Source organism: Amphibalanus amphitrite, unplaced genomic scaffold, assembly GCF_019059575.1.
Source record: "Amphibalanus amphitrite isolate SeventyFive unplaced genomic scaffold, NRLGWU_Aamphi_draft 000255F_arrow, whole genome shotgun sequence".
NCBI lineage: Eukaryota > Metazoa > Arthropoda > Thecostraca > Balanomorpha > Balanidae > Amphibalanus > Amphibalanus amphitrite.
Window position 1 is genome coordinate 631,901 of NW_024881750.1, and position 21,644 is coordinate 653,544.

The 21,644-nt window shown below is 46.7% G+C and overlaps 2 protein-coding genes across 2 annotated transcripts; both read left to right on the forward strand.

Moving 5' to 3' along the window:
• The first annotated feature begins 7,290 nt into the window (after nucleotides 1-7,290).
• Nucleotides 7,291-13,779, forward strand: LOC122386561 (PR domain zinc finger protein 1-like). Its single transcript, XM_043375850.1, has 4 exons — nucleotides 7,291-7,383; nucleotides 11,995-12,019; nucleotides 12,168-13,121; nucleotides 13,457-13,779. Exons 1-4 carry the CDS (start codon nucleotides 7,291-7,293, stop codon nucleotides 13,777-13,779), a joined length of 1,395 nt encoding a protein of 464 aa, XP_043231785.1.
• Nucleotides 13,780-20,389: 6,610 nt separating this feature from the next.
• On the forward strand, nucleotides 20,390-21,607 carry LOC122386553. The gene is made up of 2 exons (XM_043375841.1): nucleotides 20,390-20,659; nucleotides 21,175-21,607. Exons 1-2 carry the CDS (start codon nucleotides 20,503-20,505, stop codon nucleotides 21,330-21,332), a joined length of 315 nt encoding a protein of 104 aa, XP_043231776.1. The 5' UTR covers nucleotides 20,390-20,502; the 3' UTR covers nucleotides 21,333-21,607.
• Nucleotides 21,608-21,644: the final 37 nt, after the last annotated feature.

Consider the following 21,644-nt stretch of genomic DNA (forward strand, 5'->3'; position numbering starts at 1 on the left):
CCTTAGGGTCTTAATGCGCGTTCAGAGCAAAATGAATGGCATATTTGTGATAAGCGCCCAAGAATGCACCATACCATATACATACTTATCATTTAGGTACCAAGGTCAAAGTCATCGGAGATCATTTAATGTCATTTGTATGAGACCAACAGAAAATCCCATTACATAGTAAAAAGTAGCTTCATGCACAACTCGACGCGTCTTGAAAAGAAGAACGCATTGTGCCATGCTTTTGCTTCAATAGTCTTTTTACCGAGGTTAGTTGCAAAAAAACTCCGTTTTTGGAGCTTTGTCCTGGCCTCTGAGGTCACTCTGTAAATCTGAGACATTGAAATAGGGTATCACTAGATTTTTTCTTATTTCTGCTTACAATGAAGACAACATTGAAGTTTGTGACCTTGACCTGACCTGTTGACCTGCTCCCAACTCTCCAAAATCGTTATTGCGTTTGTTTTTTTTTCTGGCACGTTGCCCAGCTGTGTTCATGAGTTGGTATCTCTACTTCATGCAGTTTCCGCGGCGCATTTGGATTGTTCCGCAAGTAGCATAAAGTGTGGTTAACCCGCGCACCGACGGGGGTCTGCGCCAACTTCGTACCGACGGGGGGGGGGGCGGATGACCGCCCCCCCCCCGAGATCTCGAGAACGAAGCAAGATAGCGACAAGCGGTAAACGGCATCGGATACGCACAGTCAAGGTCTACAATTTTCACAAAGGTCATTTTCAGGTCAGGTCAAAAATGACGTCACAGGGGTCGAAAAAGTCAAAATGGCGGCGCGAGATATGGAGAGAGTTTTCTCGAATAACTTTCGAATTAGTCAAGACAGGAACAAACTAAGGGCATCATCGTGATCCTCTCGTCAATCCGCATCGAATGATATATATGTTGACCTCGAAAGGTCAAGGTCAAAGGTTGACCTCAGGTCACGTGACCTCGAGGTCATCATGTATATCATTCGATGCGTCTTGACGAGCTGAACACAATGAGACCGTCCGCGCGGCTGTATCTTGTTCCTGTACGGAGTTATTGGCCAAAAACCTTTGGTGACCTTTGATGACGTCACATGACCTTACAGCTGCCCAACAGCAAACCAGACCTCAAGGTAGTGAAGGTTGGTCGTATATGAAGTCATGTATGGTATATGGGGCCATTCCGACCCGTTTTAGTGGTAAAAACAGGGAGTTGATTTTTCCCCCATTGACTTATAATGGGGAGGTCGCGAAATTGACCTGACCTTAGGTCACCGATATCAAAATTCCGAGATATACAAATTGTAGCTAGTAATGACCTTATAACATCCTGCGACTTTCAAAGGCCTCCGACATCTACTGTAGCTCTGGCACGGTGACAAAGTTGCAAAAAAGTGACTTGAGGTTGGGTCATTCAAAGTGACCTGGTGACCTGACGTTAAAAGTTAGGAGTTTCAAACTTGCACACCATGTGTAAAATTGATGAGGGAATAGTCGTACCAAATTTCGCGGCGCTTTTCCCGCTATTCGCGAAAAACCTCAGGGGGGCGGATATCCGCCCCCCCCCCCGTCGGTGCGCGTGTTAAGTTTCCTACACCAATATGCAAATGCCCTCTGCTGTTCCCCAGGTTATGTTGCTCTCCCGGTATGCCTAAAACTGCAGCTCATTTACAGCAGACTTAATCGTGAGAAAGTCAATATTTGTCAGTCTGAAGCACCGCCAGAATAAACTTGAGCTTCCTGGCTACTTAAAGTATGGCGCGGTGGTGGTATTCTCATTCAGATAAGCGAGACTGGAAACAGCTAAAAAAACTTTAGAGAAACAAATATCAGTGATGCTGCACAAAATACTATGCTTTATTTAATCGGCAAGAGCAAACACAACAAGCCATATGTTTGCCATCATGAGAGAGCCGAGAATAAACAAAGAGAATGAATGCACAAAAGTTTTACAAACCCAACAACTAACACAACCAACTGCATGCGCCAGAAGCTGACTCTCATGTCCCAGGGCGGACCATCACTGTCCCAATGGACCACCGGCCCAACGTGGCAGGGCCCCTGTCTGGTGGGACCGGCCGCGGCGGCTGTGCGTCGTACAAAGTCACGTGACCCGGCCGTCGGTCAGCCTCACGTGGCAGACACTAGTGCGCTACGGTCACGTGGCCAGATCCGTCACCGGCCGACGTCGGAAGCCTCCTGTGACACGTGCAACCACTCGGAATCACTGCTCAAAAGCATCCGATGGCGACCTAAAGAATTCACACATCACGCGACAGAAAACGGGCGATGTTGAATGAAAGAGGATGAGGGTGTTGGGAGCGTACAAAAGTAGAAAGCATTTCCCGTAGCAGTAGCGGCGGAATACCTTCAATTAAAGGGACCCTCCCACCTTCAAAAAAGTTAATGAATTGGCATGAAAGTGATGTCGCTCGGTTCAGAAAGAGCAAAAACGAATATCTACCAAATTTCATCGAAAAATATTCACCGGTTTTCAAGATATTAGACTTTTACTTTTGTTTACTTTTTGGGATCTCCGCTGTTCCTAGCGACTTTATTTGAAAGTGCGGCATTTGTTGCGCGCAAAGCAGCATATACCACCGCGTGCTACAAAACGTTTTAGTTAAACATTTAACGGACGTTCGAAAGCCTGATGACGTCATCAGATTCCCGTAATGGTTAAGAGATAGGGACCACGCTGGTCCCACCCTGCAAGTAAAGGGAAGAAATTTCTTGAACACCATAAAGCTGCGGGGGTTGCGACCAGGATAAATGGTGGTTTCTGAGCCTGGCCGCAAACTTGGCTATCTCAACTCAAAACTAATGTTAAGGTGGGAGGGTCCCTTTAAGGGAGGAGCACTGCCGACTTTTGGTCCCATTCTTTCCATACACCGCTCATAGGGCTAATGTTAAAATGGCAAAATCAAGGGGGCATGGTGCCTCCCCCCGTTCCGCCGCCTATGTCCCGTAGTCAAAGGTTTACGTGTAGTCCGAGTTCGAACACCGGTTCGCGTTTTCCCGGTATTAGGCATAAACTCATAACATATTTGTACAAGGTAGCCAGCAGCTTTATTAAGCTCCAATTTTGTGATCAAGCGTTATTAATTGACCTGAAGACCATCTCAAGTTCATAAGATATATCATTTTTATTGAGTTAAAGAACACGATTCTGACATATAAAAGTGCTTCAACCACTAGACACAAACTTTCAGTGACACCCCGTCATCATGCCGGCTCCATTGAAAAAATAAATTCAAAAAAAAAGAAATAGAAAGAAAACGGTGCCAAAGGGACAAGATACATGAGTAGAACCGATAGATAAAGACAATTATTGGTACGATACACCTTAACTTATTCAGATTTCAAGGCCTGGTGAGCTTGCTACTTCTTTTAAATTGATTCCCTGGACCCTGCAAGAAAGGATTCCCCGGAGCTTTGCAAAGTTGCGTCATTTTTTACCGTAGAGGATTACGTATGACATGAGTCATTGACCTGGCCTGACCTGCAAATGCATTTGTTGCCAAACATAGATATGATTGAAAGGTCAGGCATACCAACTTTCAACCTTCTATCTCTGGCATGGCTGGAGAAATCGCGAGAAGGAAAAAAACGCCGAGGAATGACAGAAGCACAACGGCAAATAACTCCCTCGATCGGAAAGGGCAAAAGAGACACACACCAAAGCACGACAAACGTAAATGACCTCCCACCCCGTTTCAATGTGGTCGGCTCGGATTATCGACACATTGGCCAAATAAAAAATTTAAAACATAAAATTAGTGAGGAAATATACGGTGTCGGTCAACCACATCCAATCGGGAACATAGCTGATCGCTATGGATAATGTCATACTTTTGTCGATAATGTCGAAGAGGTTCACTTACCTATTTACATATAAAAATGTAAATAGGTAAAAAGGCAAGAGCATGATATAGAAAGCTCTTTAATTTCTTATTATTTGACGGCTCCTATCAACCCTTTGCGACATTTCCGAACATTTAGAAAACGACATTTACTGTTTGTTTCTACGTAGCCCAAGAGACAATTTGAAGAAAAACGCAAAACACCTCCCATCCCGTTTCAATGCGGTTGGCTCGGATAAGCGCCACTGTTCGAGGCAATGAACTAACAATGCCCGACTGTAAAGCAGCCAACATATTTACCGTGGTGTCTTTTTCCAGGGAGTAACCGACCGCTGCCGCCAAGCCATGTGGGAGAATTCCGTGGAGAAACAGGTCAGAAACCGAACTAAACTCATCAATTGTCAGTGACATCTCCAGCAAAAAATTAAAGGGACTATCCCACCTTCAAAAAAGTCCCGTTTAGGATTCGAAAATGATACTCAGGGTATTGTGACGAACTCTGCAAGTTTTTACGCGTTTTCATACTCTACTTTTTGAGATATTGCGATTTTTATATTTCATCGTGACGTCATTAAGATCGGATTTGTGACGTAATGAAGGATTTACTTCATGCCAATGAGGGGGAAATTTGGCAGCAAATATATTTGCTTTCAAATATGACGCGGCTCATACAATAACAAAAGTGTCTCTGATTAGGCATTTTGTAGTTGGCAATATGATACCTTGATGATACCTAGTCAATGCCTACCTAAGTCTGTTGGATAAAAACGATAGCCCGACTAGAATTATAAACAAAGTGCGTGATTTCCCCGGCGCCGATTTCAACTTATTCGTAAAACAGGTCGAACGCGTGAAACGGCTGATGACGTCATCAAATGGCCGTTAATAGTTAAGAGATAGGGCCTTAGCTAAGGCCCACTTTTCAAATGAAGGGAACGAATTTCTTTAACACCACGAAACTGAGGATATTGCGACCAGGATATATAGTGGTTTCTGAACCTGGCCGCCAACTTGGCTATCTCAACTCAGAACTAATGCAAAGGTGGGACAGTCCCTTTAACCCGCGCCCCAGTGGCGGTCTCAGCCAACTTCGCCCTAGTGGGGGGGGGGGGGGAATATGTTACCACCCACCTCTAACTCAAAAACTAAGAGGGCTAGAAAGACGCGGTAAAAAGCAGTCGATAGCTCTTAAAGCGTACGTTTGAAAGTATTTCAGTCATTTTTCACCTTAGAGCAATATTGGGGTCACCAGAGGTCATCAAAGGTCAAAATTTGCCAATTGTCATTATATTTTTCAGAAAACATGCCGCTATCTCAGGAACTATGATAGCTACAAAAACGCATGGAAGAGCAATCGATAGCTTTTGAACTCTTCTTTTGAAAAGGTCATATCAATATTGACCTCAGGTCAACGGTTTAGCCTCCAGAGGGCAAAAACTAAAAAATAGCTGTTTTTACGAAAAGTGTTTTTCTACAATAACTTTCGACTACAAAAAGCCACGACATTTCTATTGCCAGAATCGTGTTCCCCTCGCCGAGACGCGTCGAATGAACTATAATTTGACCTTGAAAGGTCAACTTGAAAATTTGACCTCAGGTCAAGGTCATGACCTGACCGGAAAAGGTCATGTTGCATATCAGTCGATGCGTCTCGGCAAGACAAACACAATGAGACCATCCCCAGCGTTCTATCTCTTTCCAATCGCGAGTTATTGGCAAAAAACTGTTTGTAGCCTCAAATGACCTCGGATGACCTTTCTAGAGGCTATCAGCAAAAATGACACCTTGGTCATCACGAGTGGACTAAATCATTGTGATTCTGAAATATTTGGACTGTTCCTATGCGTACACACGGATCTAGAGGCATTTTCATTTTTCTCCATTGACTTGTAATGGAAAGGTCACGCCACTGACCTGACCTTAGGTCACGGATATAAAAAAAATCCGAGATATACAAATTGTAGGCGCCCATAACAGCATGCAATCCACCAAGTTTAAAACCTTTCTGACAAACACTGCAGGCCGGACATGATTGCAAGCTTTTTTTTAGGCTTGGTCAGTTAACTTGACCTGGTGACCTGACCTGGCATGACCTGGGGTCAAAAATTTCACACATTGTCCAAAATTGATGTACCAAAAGCTACCCCAAGCGGCGCGGCGCTACGCGCCGCGGTTTTTTATTCACACGCAAAAAACGCGACAGGGTGGTAACATATGCCCCCCCCCCACTGGGGCGAAGGTTAAGCGCAACCGTTGCTTCGCATTAGTTACGATCAGTTACAGCCGCCTTCCTCTCCATGAGGCGAGATGTTTTCATTTTGCTAATCCTTTCGATATTCGACGTCGTCCCTTGATTCTCACAATTAAATTTATAAGAGATGCTTGGTTACTTGTTGTGATTGTTCGGTTATCCATCATGCCCTCAGGCCTCAATCCAGTGACTGGAGACAGCGTCTGGCGATTATGAAAGCACATCGACACCGGACTCCCGGCGGTGCTGATGCCCGGGCGGATGGACGGGACGACTGTTCTCTGACGGGCTGATACTTCTCTAGTGACGGGCTGACTGTTTTCTGGTGACGGGCTGACTGTTGTTTAGTGACGAGCGACTGTTGTCTAGTCATCAAGGTGTTGTCACTAGTCATCATCTAGTGACGCGCGGACTGTTGTTCGGTGACGGGCGACTGTTCTCTAGTCTGACGGGCTGATTGTTTTCTGGTGCAAACTGACTGCACTGAGAAAAAAATTGACTCCATATGGGTCAAAACTCTTGAAAATGCTCCCCTGAAAACTCCTGAAAACCATCGATAACACCCTTTCCAGCAGAGTTATTGAGTGTGTTCTAGGGTAACTTTGAGCCTTCCTCATTTTGCGAAAGAGTTTTCAAGAGTTCTTAATGGATGGCCAAATGACTCCATGTGTGACACCCCATAACTCTGTGACGCAACTCTCCATTACTCCCGAAAAACTTTTCCCGAGTTCTCTATTGGCAGAGTGACTTTTCTCTAGTGACGGGCTGACTGTTCTCTTGTGACGGGCTGACTGACTGGTCCACAGTGACGGGCTGACTGTTGTCTAGTGACGAGCTGACTGTTGCGTGGTGAAGAGCTGGCTGTGGTCTAGTGACGGTTATCTGGTACCTATAGGTATGGTGACATGGTGTCTGGTAGGTAACAGTGTTTTGTGACTGGTAATGTTGACTGATGGACTGGTGACTGGTATCTTGTGATGGATTCTTATGACTGGTACATACCTAGCTACTACTGGTGGCGGCTGGTGACTGGTTTATGGTGATTGGTGAGTATATGGTGTCTGATATCTGGTACACGGTGTCTGGTGATTGGTATATGGTATATGGTGACTGGTGAGTATCTGGCGAATGACGTCGGGTATCTGGTGACTGGTGTCTGGAATCTGGTGTCAGTGGTGACCGCCATCCGTCCACCCAGGTCTGGGGGATGGACAGCTCGCGCCACGGCACGTGGGCCCGCCACTGCCGTCCGCCGGCCGCCGGCGCCGACGCGTCGCTGCTGGTGGCGCTGCAGAGCCAGGTATAAGTACAGGTGTACGATCCCAGCTGTCCTCTGGGAGAAAATACAAAATTCAGCAAATGATTCCTAAATCCACCGAGTGATGAGAGGACTACTTTAACGCCCACCTTTGTCAATAAATTTGTTTAAGGTGTGATCATTGCCATCGTTTCGGGTAAATCCTATTGCATTTCAATCCAAGCAGTCCAATTTTTAAAGTCCAGTCTCGTCACGTTACGTCATCACCAAGATCACCATAAGTGATTTAAACTCACTTAAATGAAAAGCACCCCAGCAACTGACGACTATTTTTAGCTACGAGAAGTTATTGAGGATATCTTAACATTTTGGATCATCAATTTACACATAAAACAGCCTGAATAATCCCATAAACTTTTCATTGCGAGGTGAAGAGAGCATTATCTCGTTACTTCATCATCCCTATCATAACCGTTTGAGATCTGTATGGATCACTCTGAAGCTTGTGCTGTATAGGAACCACTCAGCGTACGGTATGTCCAAGGTGAAAAATTCGTTCGTTGACATCAATTATTAACTAACATAACTGCAGTCAACACAATTTAGAACAGCCCGGTGCTGTGTGACCTATAGGGATTCTTCTTTGGATCAGGTGATGAACTCGATCTGGGGTCAGATTTTCAAGTTGATCAGCCAATGTTCAACTCAGTCGTACATGGTGTCTCAAAAGTTCGTTGACAGGTACCAGCCATGCTATTTTGTTAATAATTCTGAATCAACAATAAATTAATAGTCGAAATTTTGCATGGGCATTGGTAACATAACAACCTTCCTCAAGCAGTCTCATTGTTTTCAAGCGCATTCGACCCTTCATGAGCTCACAAAAAGGGTTCATCTATGACCATGGGTCAAGCATGAAAATCAAGGTCGCAAAATCGGGTCGGCTGAGAAACTCTCTGTTTCAGGAGTAATGGGAATGGTTAAGTCGGAAATGACACATGGCAAAGTGTCGGCGAGGATGAGTACAACATGATGATCATCTAATAAAAACGGTGGCTAAAATTTTTGAAGGACAAAACCATGCGAGACTAACAGCGTTTTGAACGACCCTCGTACGGCAGCAGACTCGTGCTCCGGAAAGCAGCTGAAAATGAAGGCATAACTATTGAAAACTGACAAAAGCTCACAGACAGAGGTTACCCAGTTTCAAAAATTGCAGCTCATCGTAAAATAAAGACAAAGTATCATTTGAAATTGTTTATAATATCTATAACGCTAAATTTTTGGGGAAATAACACGAAAATCGTCAATACCAAGGACAACTGACCCGCCAAAAATGTCAATTAATGTAAAGCATTATCCTACGAAGTTTCAAGACGCAGATCTGGAGCGAATAGCTTTCTTTTACGCACAAAATCCCGACAAAACCACACGATGGACAGGTTTTGCCGTCTACAAAGCAGAACCTCTCCTGAGGAAAACACTCCGGAACCCAGCGAAGGTCTTGGCATGGGGAATGACTAACGTTTGGGATTTGAAAAATTTGCACAATGTGTCTAAGAAACAGATGGCCGACACATTCTTCTACGATATGCTGCGAAAATTTTGCCCCTGGCACTTCCCATTTGTTCAGGAATGGGGTTGTTTTGAAAAGGAAAATGGTGCTTGGGAGGTCGGCGCCAATCATTCATGAAGGAGTTAGCGCCAGAGAAGACCTACCAAATACTCACGGATGGTGTCGATGCAAGCTGTCGGCTTTCAGGGAGAAGCGGATGTTGCCGGGGAGCTCGTCAAACCTAAGTCCGACGCAGAAACTGCAGGGGATTCCCCTACAAGAGCTTGAAAGTTCTGGTAGGGGAAACCTTTAATCAGCCTCTGGCAGCTGACGGAGCGACGAAAATCGGTATGGGCAAATATTTTTGGAGATACAGCAAAGGGTTTGATTTCCAACCTCCCGAACCAGTTGTCAAAGCATGCATATTTGTCTAGTGTGCACACAGACACCAAAACCTTAGATTTTTGGCCGGTTCTTATATGCTTTATGGGCATGGGAAATGTGTCAACGAACCTTTGAGACACCCTGTAGGTAGCTAGAGAAACCTTATACGATATTAAATACATAGTCCATAATAATTTGATAGAAGCTATCGCAGATCAGATATACCGGTCAAAAGTTCAATTTACCGTCTTTGATCTTTGACGCTCTAGATCTTTAGGCTGAATTAAGACTGCACTTGATTACACCGAAAGAAATGAACAATAGAAAACTATCGAATATCGACCGTCAGCCGAAGCCGTTCTAACTAGCTCTCCTGTGAGAATAGCGACCGATGTAGTCTTGCCGTCCTTCGCGAAGATATTACACAATGGTAAAAAAGAATTTCCTGATGTCCTATGATCTCTCTCGAAATATCGGTAAAATTCGAATTAAACTGACACTTATGATTCTACTGAAATGAATTTTTAAGAACATTCACACTTGATGTTCCTGGCAAGTTAGATGGGGGCGATAGGTACTTATGATCGCAACTTAGATAGCGACGAAGATTCCTGTCATCGTCCTGTGTACATTTAGGTGGACGAATCCCCTGCGAATTCTATATGGTTGGTTCCGACTACTGGCACCCGGACGCACGGGCACGGCGCACGGTAAACGGATAGTGACACGTTAGAGGTGAGACGATGTTGCCTCAACATCTCATAAAAAATATAATAACTGTAAAAATCGTCATCCTCGTTTTACGTATCCATCAGGAGTCCAGCATAAAAGGCTCTTCACTCTATGTTATTTCTGTGTTTATAATCCTTCTTGCATGCAGTTTGTAATGGACTCATTTTCTTTTATCACCGTAACCGGTAACGTACTATAGGTGTTTCCGTGTTCAATAATCATAATTCATTGCCAGTGTTTGCAGATACATTTCTAAAGAGAAGCGGCAAAGTAACGCTGCATAACACGATCGATCAATAAACATTCCTAATGGCAATGACAAATGCATTCCTAACATTCCTGACAAGTGCCTACTTATTACGTGTCCCTACTTATTCTTCGTGTACTTCATGCGTATCGTGACTTAGCATGTTCATATGCGCTGTAATGCGCTTTTTATGCTTGACGTAGTTCAATATCTGCAAGAAAGACCGTGCTCAAGACGGAGGACTCGTTTTCTGTTGCAGGGCCAGGTGGATTTCTATACGATTCGCGACTTTTCACGGAACTTCGGTCGCAGTGCTCCGTATGACGAAGTGTATTCGCAGCTACCGACTTCCTCACTGTCCAGCGCCGTGATACTGAAACATACCTGTGAGTCGTCACTGCTGCTCCCCAGTAAAATCCCGTTATAGTTGATCAATTGTATAAAGGTTTTTCTCTGAGCGCTTTCTTCTTTAGTTGCCTGGTCCCGCTTCATGCTATATCGTCTTTTTCAAAACGGCGTCATGGAAAATATGACATTTCATTGCTTGGCCTGCTTTAGGGGAAGTTGGGGCAATGCCGGAGTTGGGGCAAAGCCGAAATTCGATATTTCGAAAACCGTAAGACATGGATGCCACCTGTCAGTGATGCTCTGAAGCTTAAGTGACTACAATTATCGCATGTTTGTTACGAGTCGTCATTCGGAATACTTCGACTGTGAGGGCGCCAAGAGCGTTTTCAAGGTACGTTTCCCTTGTACTACATGCGCCTTTGAAGCTGCATTTCTTACTCACTATGCTACTGTTTGTCTGGCCAATTCGGTCAAGTAATCTTTAGCATGTCTTTGCATAAGCGTGCTGCCTATTTGAAATTTATACAGCACGTTGAAAAGTTATGGGCCTGCAAATGAAAGTATGGCTGGCTGGGGTAATGCCGAAAACGTGCGATTACGCACGTGTTAAAAGCACGCTACGTGGACTTTACTGCTGTAGAATAGCAACGCGTATTTTTAGTCACACAAATTACACTTTCAACCGACACAACGGCCTGTTACCTATAAGGAATGATTTACCTGGCATTTCCTTATTACATCACACAATTATAACTTCCAGTGTGCACCGCGTCCTCAAGCTCTTAAAACGCGTGTCAGCTTTGATGAATTCTGGATAAAGTTTGAGATAAAATGGCAAAACATCAATGTCGGCATTCCCCGTAGATCATTTCTCCCATTTTCGGCTTTCCCCGCAGTCCGGGGCAACGCCGAAAAAGTCACTTCTTTGATATTTTTAGTTTGTGCGCTTAACGGTATGCGAATTCATCAAATGCGCCTGGTATGTTTGAAAAGCAAAAGACTGGTCTCTCGAATGACGCCAACAAGAATAGCTTATGTTGTCTACCTTGCGTGCTACGGGCGTCAGAAAAAAAGTCTTCGGCGTTCCCCCAACTTCCCCTACTGTCGCCCAAAAGCCTCTTCCGTAGAAGTTCCACACTGTCTAAATTAAAACGCTCATGTGAAAGTATCGCCGTTCTGATGGACTTGACCCTCCGACACAATGCTACGGTCTAGCGGTCGGGGTCCGGAGGTTTGGCCGCAGGAAATCTGTACAATTTACATATAGTTATGTTGCCTGCGATGTCTAAAGGTTGTCTGTAGCTGTAAGTTGTCTCTTGTGTGTGAGGGTTATCTCATATCTGAAGCTCTCTTTAGTCTTTACATACGTCCTACATGTTGACTGCAGGGCCTGCGGGTGACCTGCAGTGCGCGTGAGTTTCTGTCAGATGTCTAGATGTCTTCAGTCGGTCTGAAGTGTGTGTGGATGCTCTGTCAGCACATGTTAGCAGCTATCTGCGATCTCTGTGGGCTGTCTGTATATGTTGTGACATCCCATTCACCATCCCACGACTCCTTCAGACGGGTGGAACCAGCGCGCCCACCCGGCCGACGCCTGGGTCGACGGCCGGCCGCCGCCGCGGCTCGGTCCGCGCCCGTGGCAGCCAGAGTCGGAACGGACGGCCGCGCGCGCCGGCACCTCCCTGCCGTGCTCGCCAGGCCGCTCCTCCGACGAGGGCTGCACCAGCCACGACAGCCTCACCGACTCGTCTCGGCCCGGCACCAGCAGCGACGAGGACACCGACAACAGTTTCGTGCTCGACTGCAGCCGGCCGACGCAGCGGCCGCGGCGCACGCGGCACTGCCACCGGCCAGCGCCGGAGCCGCCGGCGCGGCCCGGCACCCCGCGGCCGCCGCTCCGACACCGGGAGCACAGCAACGAGTTCCACATGGTCAAAATCAAAATGTCCAAGGTGTACCACATCAGCTCACAAAACGAGGCGGCGCGCCGGCGCGAGGTCTCCGTCAGCGAGCTGGTGCCGCCGCCGGCGCACCGTCCGCCGCCGCTGGCCCGGTCGGTCAGCGCTACCCTGACCGGCGAGCGGCGCCTGCTGCCGGCAGCTACCAGCACGATGCCGCGGCCGCCGTCAGCCGGAGAGCCGTTCAAACCGGCGGCGTTCGGCGCCGCTCTGCTGCCGCTCGACGACCGCCACTCGCCTCCCGAGTGCGGTCCTCCGCATCCACCGCCCCCGCCGGCGCCCGAGACCGGCCGCGACCGACCGGCACCGGCGCCGCCTCCGCCGCCGGGCAGGGCCGGCCAGCCCCGCGGCGTGCGCGCTCTGCCCTTCCCGCTCAACAAGAAAAACGGCAAGATCCACTACCAGTGCAACCAGTGCTGGAAGACGTTCGGCCAGCTCAGCAACCTCAAGGTGCACCTGCGCACGCACAGCGGCGAGCGACCCTTCACCTGCCAGGTGTGCGGCAAGAGCTTCACTCAGCTAGCTCACCTGCAGAAACACAACCTGGTGCACACAGGTGAGCCAGGCGATAGGTCGATGGAATGGCACAAAATGGTCAGCGGAATGGTAATGAATGGCCAGTGAAATGGTGATAGACGGTCAGATGAATTGCATGGAATGGTACGTGGAGTGATTCGAAATGACGAATGAGTGGAATGGCTATAAATGATCAGCGGAATGATTCTGATGGCCATTGGTCAATGGTGTGGTCCCGAAAGGTGGATGGAATGGTTCTGAGCATTCTACACAGCCGGGTTCAGCTCACCCCGCTGATCGACTGACAATCAGACAACTCCGCAACGTGAAATTTCACGCCATCCCTTCCACTGATTCCCTTATCTGTATTCACAGGAGAGCGGCCGCACAAGTGCCACATGTGCGGCAAGCGTTTCAGCTCCACCTCCAACCTGAAGACCCACATGCGGATCCACTCTGGCGAGCGGCCGTACGCGTGCAACCAGTGTCCGTCGCGGTTCACGCAGCTGGTGCACCTGAAGCTGCACCTGTGGCTGCACACGGGCGAACGGCCGTTCGTGTGCACCAGCTGCGGCCGGCGCTACGTCAGCACGTCGGGTCTGCGCAGCCACCAGAAGACCTCGTTCTGCGGCCGGCTGGCGCCCGCCGAGGCCCACGGCGGCCCGACCGGCACTCCGCCGGCACCCCAGTGGGGCTAGCCCGCCCGACGGGGCGGTGCGCGCCGAGCGCGGACGGACTCTATAAAAAACTGACCGTCTGCATAAACAGCGTCCCATATCTATCGTTTACTGAGAGTTCAAAAATCATTTTAGAGTTCAACTCATAATGAGTAGGGCAAGCCTAGCCAATGCCATATTCACTAAGATCTTAGTAATTTGACAGCCTCATCCGATCTTTGAGCAGCTTTACTCGCATATGCCGCTACGTCTATCAATTCAGCAGCAACGAATATCAGCCTCACAGCAGCATATTTCGAGGTCTTTCGATTTGGCTGCAAATCGGTATACAGGGCCTCCTCGATGCGCTGATTCCGAAAATGTACCTCTTTAGGGTGGTATTTGCACCGTTAACGAGTTAACGGCCAATTAACATTTTAACGGGAAACGGCGGGGTCTTTCGAGTTCACTGAAAATCAGTATACAGGGCCTCCTCGATGCACTGATTCCGAAAATGTACCTCTTTGGGGTGGTATTTTGCACCGTTAACGAGTTAACGGCCAATTAACATTTTAACGGGAAACGGCGGGGTCTTTCGATTTGGCTGAAAATCAGTGTACAGGGCCTCCTCAATGCGCTGATTACGAAAATGTACCTCTTTAGGGTGGTATTTTGTACCGTTAACGAGTTAACGACCAAGTAACATTTTAACGGGAAACGGCGGGGTCTTTCGATTTGGCTGAAAATCGGTGTACAGGGCCTTCTCGATGCGCTGATTCCGAAAATGTACCTCTTTGGGATGGTATTTTGCACCGTTAACGAATTAACGATCCGTTAACATTTAAGCAGCATACATCGATTTCAGCAGGAAATTTTCGGGGTCTTTCGACTTGGCTGAAAATCGGTATACAGGGCCTCCTCGATGCGCTTATTCCGAAAATGTACCTCTTTGGGGTGGTATTTTGGACCGTTAACGAGTTAACGGCCAATTAACATTTTAACGGGAAACGGCGGGGTCTTTCGATTTGGCTGAAAATCGGTGTACAGGGCCTCCTCGATGCGCTAATTCCGAAAATGTACCTCTTTGGGGTGGCATTTTGCACCGTTAACGAGTTAACGGCCAATTAACGTTTTAACGGGAAACGGCGGGGTCTTTCGATTTGGCTGAAAATCGGTGTACAGGGCCTTTTCGATGCGCTGATTCCGAAAATGTACCTCTATAGGGTGGTATTTTGCACCGTTAGACCAATTAACATTTTAACGGGAAACGACGGGGTCTTTCGATTTGGCTGAAAATCAGTATACAGGGCCTCCTCGATGCGCTGATTACGAAAATGTACCTCTTTAGGGTGGTATTTTGCACCGTTAACGAGTTAACGACCAAATAACATTTTAACGGGAAACGGCGGGGTCTTTCGATTTGGCTGAAAACCGGTATACAGGGCCTCCTCGATGCGCTGATTTCGAAAATGTGACTCTTTGGGGTGATATTTTGCACCGTTAACGAGTTAACGATCCGTCAACATTTAAGCAGCATATATCGATCTCAGCAGCAAATTTTCGGGGTCTTTCGATTTGGCTGAAAATCGGTATACAGGGCCTCCTCTATGCGCTGATTCCGAAAATGTACCTCTTTGGGGTGGTATTTTGGACCGTTAACGAGTTAACGGCCGTCGGCCAATTAACATTTTAACGGGAAACGGCGGGGTCTTTCGATTTGGCTGAAAATCGGTGTACAGGGTCTTCTCGATGCGCTGATTCCGAAAATGTACCCTTTTGGGGTGGTATTTTGCACCGTTAACGAGTTAACGATCCGTTGACATTTAAGCAGCATATATCGATTTCAGCAGCAAATTTTCGGGGTCTTTCGATTTGGCTGAAAATCGGTGTACAGGGCCTCCTCGATGCGCTGATTCCGAAAATTTACCTCTTTGGCGTGGTATTTTGGACCGTTAACGAGTTAACGGCCAATTAACATTTTAACGGGATACGGCGGGGTCTTTCGATTTGGCTGAAAATCGGTGTACTGGGCCTTCTCGATGCGCTGATTCCGAAAATGTACCTCTTTGGGGTGGTATTTTACACCGTTAACGAGTTAACGACCAATTAACATTTTAACGGGAAACGGCGGGGTCTTTCGATTTGGCTGAAAATCAGTATACAAGGCCTCCTCGATGCGCTGATTACGAAAATGTACCTCTTTAGTTTGGTATTTTGCACCCTTAACGAGTTAACGACCAAATAACATTTTAACGGGAAACGGCGGGGTCTTTCGATTTGCCTGAAAATCGGTATACAGGGCCTCTTTGATGCGCTGATTCCGAAAATGTACCTCTTTGGGGAGGTATTTTTCACCGTTAACGAGTTAACGGCCAATTAACATTTTAACGGGAAACGGTGGGGTCTTTCGATTTGGCTGAAAATCGGTATACAGGGCCTCCTCGGTGCGCTGATTACGAAAATGTGCCTCTTTAGGGTGGTATTTTGCACCGTTAACGAGTTAACGACCAAATAACATTTAAACGGGAAACGGCGGGGTCTTTCGATTTGGCTGAAAACCGGTATACAGGGCCTCCTCGATGCGCTGATTTCGAAAATGTGCCTCTTTGGGGTGGTATTTTGCACCGTTAACGAGTTAACGATCCGTTAACATTTCAGCAGCATATATCGATTTCAGCAGCAAATTTTCGGGGTCTTTCGATTTGGCGTAATATCGGTATACAGGGCCTCCTCGATGCGCTGATTCCGAAAATGTACCTCTTTGGGGTGGTATTTTGCACCGTTAACGAGTTAACGGCCAATTAACATTTTAACGGGCAACGGCGGGGTCTTTCGATTTGGCTGAAAGTCGGTGCACAGGGCCTTCTCGATGCGCTGATTCCGGAAATGATTGTCAGCCAAATCGAAAGACCCCGCCGTTTCCCGTTAAAATGTTAATTGGTCGTTAACTCGTTAACGATGCAAAATACCACCCCAAAGAGGCACCTTTTCGGAATTAGCGCATCGAGGAGACCCTGTACACCGATTTTAAGCCAAATCGAAAGACCAAATCGAAAATTTGCTGCTGAAATCGATATACATATGCTGCTGAAATGTTAACGGATCGTTAACTCGTTAACAGTGCAAAATACCACCCCAAAGAGGCACAATTTCGAAATCAGCACATCGAGGAGGCCCTGTATACTGATTTTCAGCCAAATCGAAAGACCCCGCCGTTTCCCGTTAAATTGTTAATTGGTCGTTGAATCGTTAACGGTGCTAAATACCACCCCAAAGAGGTACATTTTCGGAATCAGCGCATCGAGGAGGCCCTGTATACAGATTTTCAGCCAAATCGAAAGACCCCGCCGTTTCCCGCTAAAATGTTAATTGGTCGTTAACTCGTTAACGGTGCAAAATACCACCCCAAGGAGGTACATTTTCGGAATCAGCGCATCGAGGGGGCCCTGTATACCGATTTTCAGCCAAATCGAAAGACCCCGCCGTTTCCCATTAAAATGTTAATTGGTCGTTAACTCGTTAACGGTGCAAAATACCACCCCAAAGAGGTACATTTTCGGAGCCAGCGCATCGAGAAGGCCCTGAACACCGATTTTCAGCCAAATCGAAACACCCCGCTGTTTCCCGTTAAAATTTTAATTGGTCGTTAACTCGTTAACGGTGCTAAATACAACCCTAAATAGGTACATTTTCGGAATCAGCGCATCGAGGAGGCCCTCAATACTGATTTTCAGCCAAATCGAAAGACCCCGCCGTTTCCCGTTAAAATGTTAGTTGGTCGTTAACTCGTTAACGGTGCAAAATACCACCCCAAAGAGGTACCTTTTCGGGATCAGCGCATCGAGGAGGCCCTGTATACCGATTTTCAGCCAAATCGAAAGACCCCGCCGTTTCCCGTTAAAATGTTAATTGATCGTTAACTCGTTAACGGTGCAAAATACCACCCCAAAGAGGTACCTTTTCGGAATCAGCGCATCGAGGAGACCCTGTACACCGATTTTAAGCCAAATCGAAAGACCCCGAAAATTTGCTGCTGAAATCGATATATGCTGCTGAAATGTTAACGGATCGTTAACTCGTTAAGGATGCAAAATACCACCCCAAAGAGGCACATTTTCGAAATCAACGCATCGAGAAGGCCCTGTGTACTGATTTTCAGCCAAATCGAAAGACCCCGCCGTTTCCCGTTAAAATGTTAATTGGTCGTTAACTCGTTAACGGTGCAAAATACCACCCCAAAGAGGTACATTTTCGGAATCAGCGCATCGAGGAGGCCCTGTATACCGATTTTTAGCCAAATCGAAAGACCCCGCCGTTTCCCGTTAAAATGTTAATTGGTCGTTAACTCGTTAACGGTGCAAAATACCACCCCAAAGAGGTACATTTTCGGAATCAGCGCATCGAGGAGGCCCTGTATACCGATTTTCAGCCAAATCGAAAGACCCCGCCGTTTCCCGTTAAAATGTTAATTGGTCGTTAACTCGTTAACGGTGCAAAATATCACCCCAAAGAGGTACATTTTCGGAATCAGCGCATCGAGGAGGCCCTATATACCGATTTTCAGCCAAATCGAAAGACCCCGAAATATGCTGCTGTGAGGCTGATATTCGTTGCTGCTGAATTGACAGACGTTATGCCGCTGCGTGTTTCACTATTATTTTGGTGTTCGATGTATCGATGTGCGTTGGTGTGTCTGGCCTGTCGCCTCTGTCCAATGACCGCGGTCATTAGGCGACTGCAGTCGCTGCCTGTGTTGCGCCGCGCTGACGCCCGTGGTCTCGGCCCGCGCAGGGCGCACTGTGGGCCAACCGCCCCCAAAACATGGTCACATTGGCGCTCCCGGACCACCGTGGTCCTGCGTCGCTCAAACAATTCTCGCCATCGGCTGTACTCGCAGGGCGCGCCATGCCATCGTTCAAAGGCGAGACACAAACACTTCCACGTGATTAAATGTGCAATCATAAGCTATTTTTGTAAACATAATAGCTGATGTATCTAGGTGAAAATGTATAGGTATTCCTACGAGCTATGTAGGGAGGTGGTGAGTAAAAATGTAAGATATAGATATATAATCCATTTTCACCCGCCGTCCATGATTAAAAGTTGTTAAAGACCATGAAAACGGCTCAAATGGCTGAAATAAGGTTGTGCATTCCGTATTTACTTGCCGGTCCATTAAAATAAGTAGTCGGATAATGCCAGTGCAGCTTACGGCCGATGGAATAAAATTGTACTTCATAAAATATAAACAGTGGATTTCCCCTAAGATTAAGTATTCCATTAGTTACCTAACCGAATATTGAAAGTGGATTTAGTGAGACTTTTGATCAGCCTAAATACAAATTTAATGCCTTTTCTACCAAAAGTTAAATGCCCGCTAAGGATTACCGATTGATCGTTTGACCGTGGCGGTGAGGCGAGTGTGACGACTCAATAAGTACGGCCAGCCACGTGCCGCACGTGGTCACGCCACGTGCTCCCGTCCACGACACGTGCCGTGCGGATCAGTCACAGAGTAGGGCCACTTAAGTCGGCTGCGGTCAGTACAGAACTGACGTCCCAGTCGGTGAATGCTCCAGTTTAGCCACAGCTTAACTATTGAGCTTAGCTCAGTTTCAACAAATCAATAAAGAAGGCATGCTATTCGACGGTGATATGGCTACCGATCAGGGAAGCTTTCTTACCTATGCGGCAAGGCAAATTGTCGGTAAAATTTGGACCTGCCAGGAAATGTATTTTGGTGCAAAGAACCTCTGCTGATGTGTGTAACGCTGTGTGTGATTCGCGTACACATAAAGCTTATAACCTCATACTGAGCTTTAATAGTACTTTGAATTTATTTATTTTTATTTGCTTTGTTATTTTTGGTTTATACATGCAGTGGACTAGGCAATTTGTTTAAGCTATTCCAGCATCTGGGAAACGCTTTTGATACAATTAGGTATACTGCAAATATGGTAGTTTCTTTTGTAGCGGCTCGTAGCCCACATGACTGAATATGATCTCACAATTTAGGCATTCGCGTCGATCAGAGAGCGTTGCATCGCGGATGTTCGTTTACATGATTGTAGTGTGTGCGTACGTGAGTGAGCTCGATCTCATAAGCCGGTGAGCTCAAGTCGCTGTGAGCAGTGTGATACGCTCGTCGCCTCTTCTCTGCGGGTGCTAAGCCAGCTTAAACTCCTCTCTACCGTGTGTGTAACTGTATAACGGATCAATGTGTTACTATTTAATAGTGTTATGGGCCAACAAATAAACACGAAAACAAAGGTGGGCGTTTAGAGATGAGCGCATCTTAACACTGTCTTCATTTCATCCCTACAAATATACATATTGCCTCCTTCGACAGCGGACAGTCGACAATTCCTCATCTTAGCTGTCCCCAGCCAGCCAAGTAGTGTCCGTGAACTTAGCGACGCATACTAATACGCATTCACTGACGAGTTCCAATTTACTCAAAATTTACAGCAGCAACTGTTAAATCGACGCTGTTATAAACACTTCTACGGTCTTCGTTCTGCTCTTCTTTTTCAAATTTTACTTATTCCAAGTGGGTTAATCAAACAAATAACAGGCACGTGTAACTGTTAGCACGTGCAATTTGTAGTTGCTTAGCTCAAAGAACATGACATTATCACATGGCCACAGACAAATATACATATGGTCTTGGTCACATCCAAACCATATCTTTTTTATTCGATCCATGCATTCCATTTGCCAAGGTAGTGAAAAAAAAAGAAGACGTTTACGAAAACAAACTCTGGTATGGCCCATTTACTAACTACTCGAGGGCAATATTTATGCTACGTATGGATGACACTTTTGTTGAAAGCAGTAAATGCAGCTGATGAAGTTTCTAGTAGCAGAGAGGATGTCTATGATTTCCTGATGAGCAGCATCGAACACATGATCGGCACCACAGGTAAGTGGAACTCGTCAATTACACTTCACTTCGCTCGTTTTCAAATTACCGTAGTCTATTCATGAGTTTGGACGCTCGGCCCGAGGGGAGGACGTTGGTGACGTGCCTGAGTTTCTTTGAGCTGATAAAGAATCCCTATTAGAGCTCTAATTTGGTCCTTCATTCAATCAAAATAGAATCTTCTAGGTTAGCAAGAATCCTAACTTCATGTCCTACGTAAAATATTTTTTTTTCATTTTGCACAGAGAGTGCCTTTATGTAGGCATACGACGGCGTATTAAGGTCACCTAAGGTCATCGTAGTACATCGTCAACAACCCCTATCTAATGGAGCTAGCAGTAGGGAAAGACCACCAGCGAACCCAAATTTAGCTGCCAAGCCAAATGTGAACCTTTTATTTAAACCTTTAACATCCTATGTGAAAATTCAGTACTGTATCCTATCACTATGTAATTTTTTGGGCCATTGAAGAGTATGCCGAGGAATAATCACCGCCGTCTCTGTGTTGCCGGCAGGGCCGTGCTCGTGGCTGGGACCGTCCCACCAGGTGCTGCACTACACCGTCAACTGCGTCGACTGCTGGTGTGACCAGCAGCTGGGCCGCTACCAGTGTCACGAGGCGCGCCAGTGCGACACCAGCCTGTGGCCCGTCAAACGGCCCCTCATCACCTGATGACGCCCGACCCGGGAGGGGTCAGAGCGACAGCCATCTCCCAGCACGAGGATCTCAGATCAGCGCCAGCTCACAGCTAACGACTGTTGGTATTGGAATCAATAGCCCGAGCAAGTGCGGCTTTTGCGCAGCGCCAATGCGTGGTATGTGTGTTAATGTGTGTGTGTGGGAGAGGGAGGGGGAGAGGGATGTGCCCGTTATTAGTTCTCATCGACAAAATATATCATGCTATTTGAACATCTAGTTTGATTTTATGATTACGAATACCTTGTGATTGGCCTTTCCGCAACAAACCAACATTTTCATGAAGGG

What these genes read in the sequence shown, in the direction of transcription:
- LOC122386553 (XM_043375841.1), top strand. Translation starts at nt 20,503, where the DNA reads ATGGCCCATTTACTAACTACTCGAGGGCAATATTTATGCTACGTATGG. An exon ending in ACACATGATCGGCACCACAG is followed by an intron (nt 20,660 to 21,174) that starts GTAAGTGGAACT and finishes TGTTGCCGGCAG; the next exon opens with GGCCGTGCTCGTGGCTGGGA.
- LOC122386561 (XM_043375850.1), top strand. Translation starts at nt 7,291, where the DNA reads ATGGACAGCTCGCGCCACGGCACGTGGGCCCGCCACTGCCGTCCGCCG. An exon ending in GCGGGTGACCTGCAGTGCGC is followed by an intron (nt 12,020 to 12,167) that starts GTGAGTTTCTGT and finishes CGACTCCTTCAG; the next exon opens with ACGGGTGGAACCAGCGCGCC. An exon ending in ACACAACCTGGTGCACACAG is followed by an intron (nt 13,122 to 13,456) that starts GTGAGCCAGGCG and finishes CTGTATTCACAG; the next exon opens with GAGAGCGGCCGCACAAGTGC.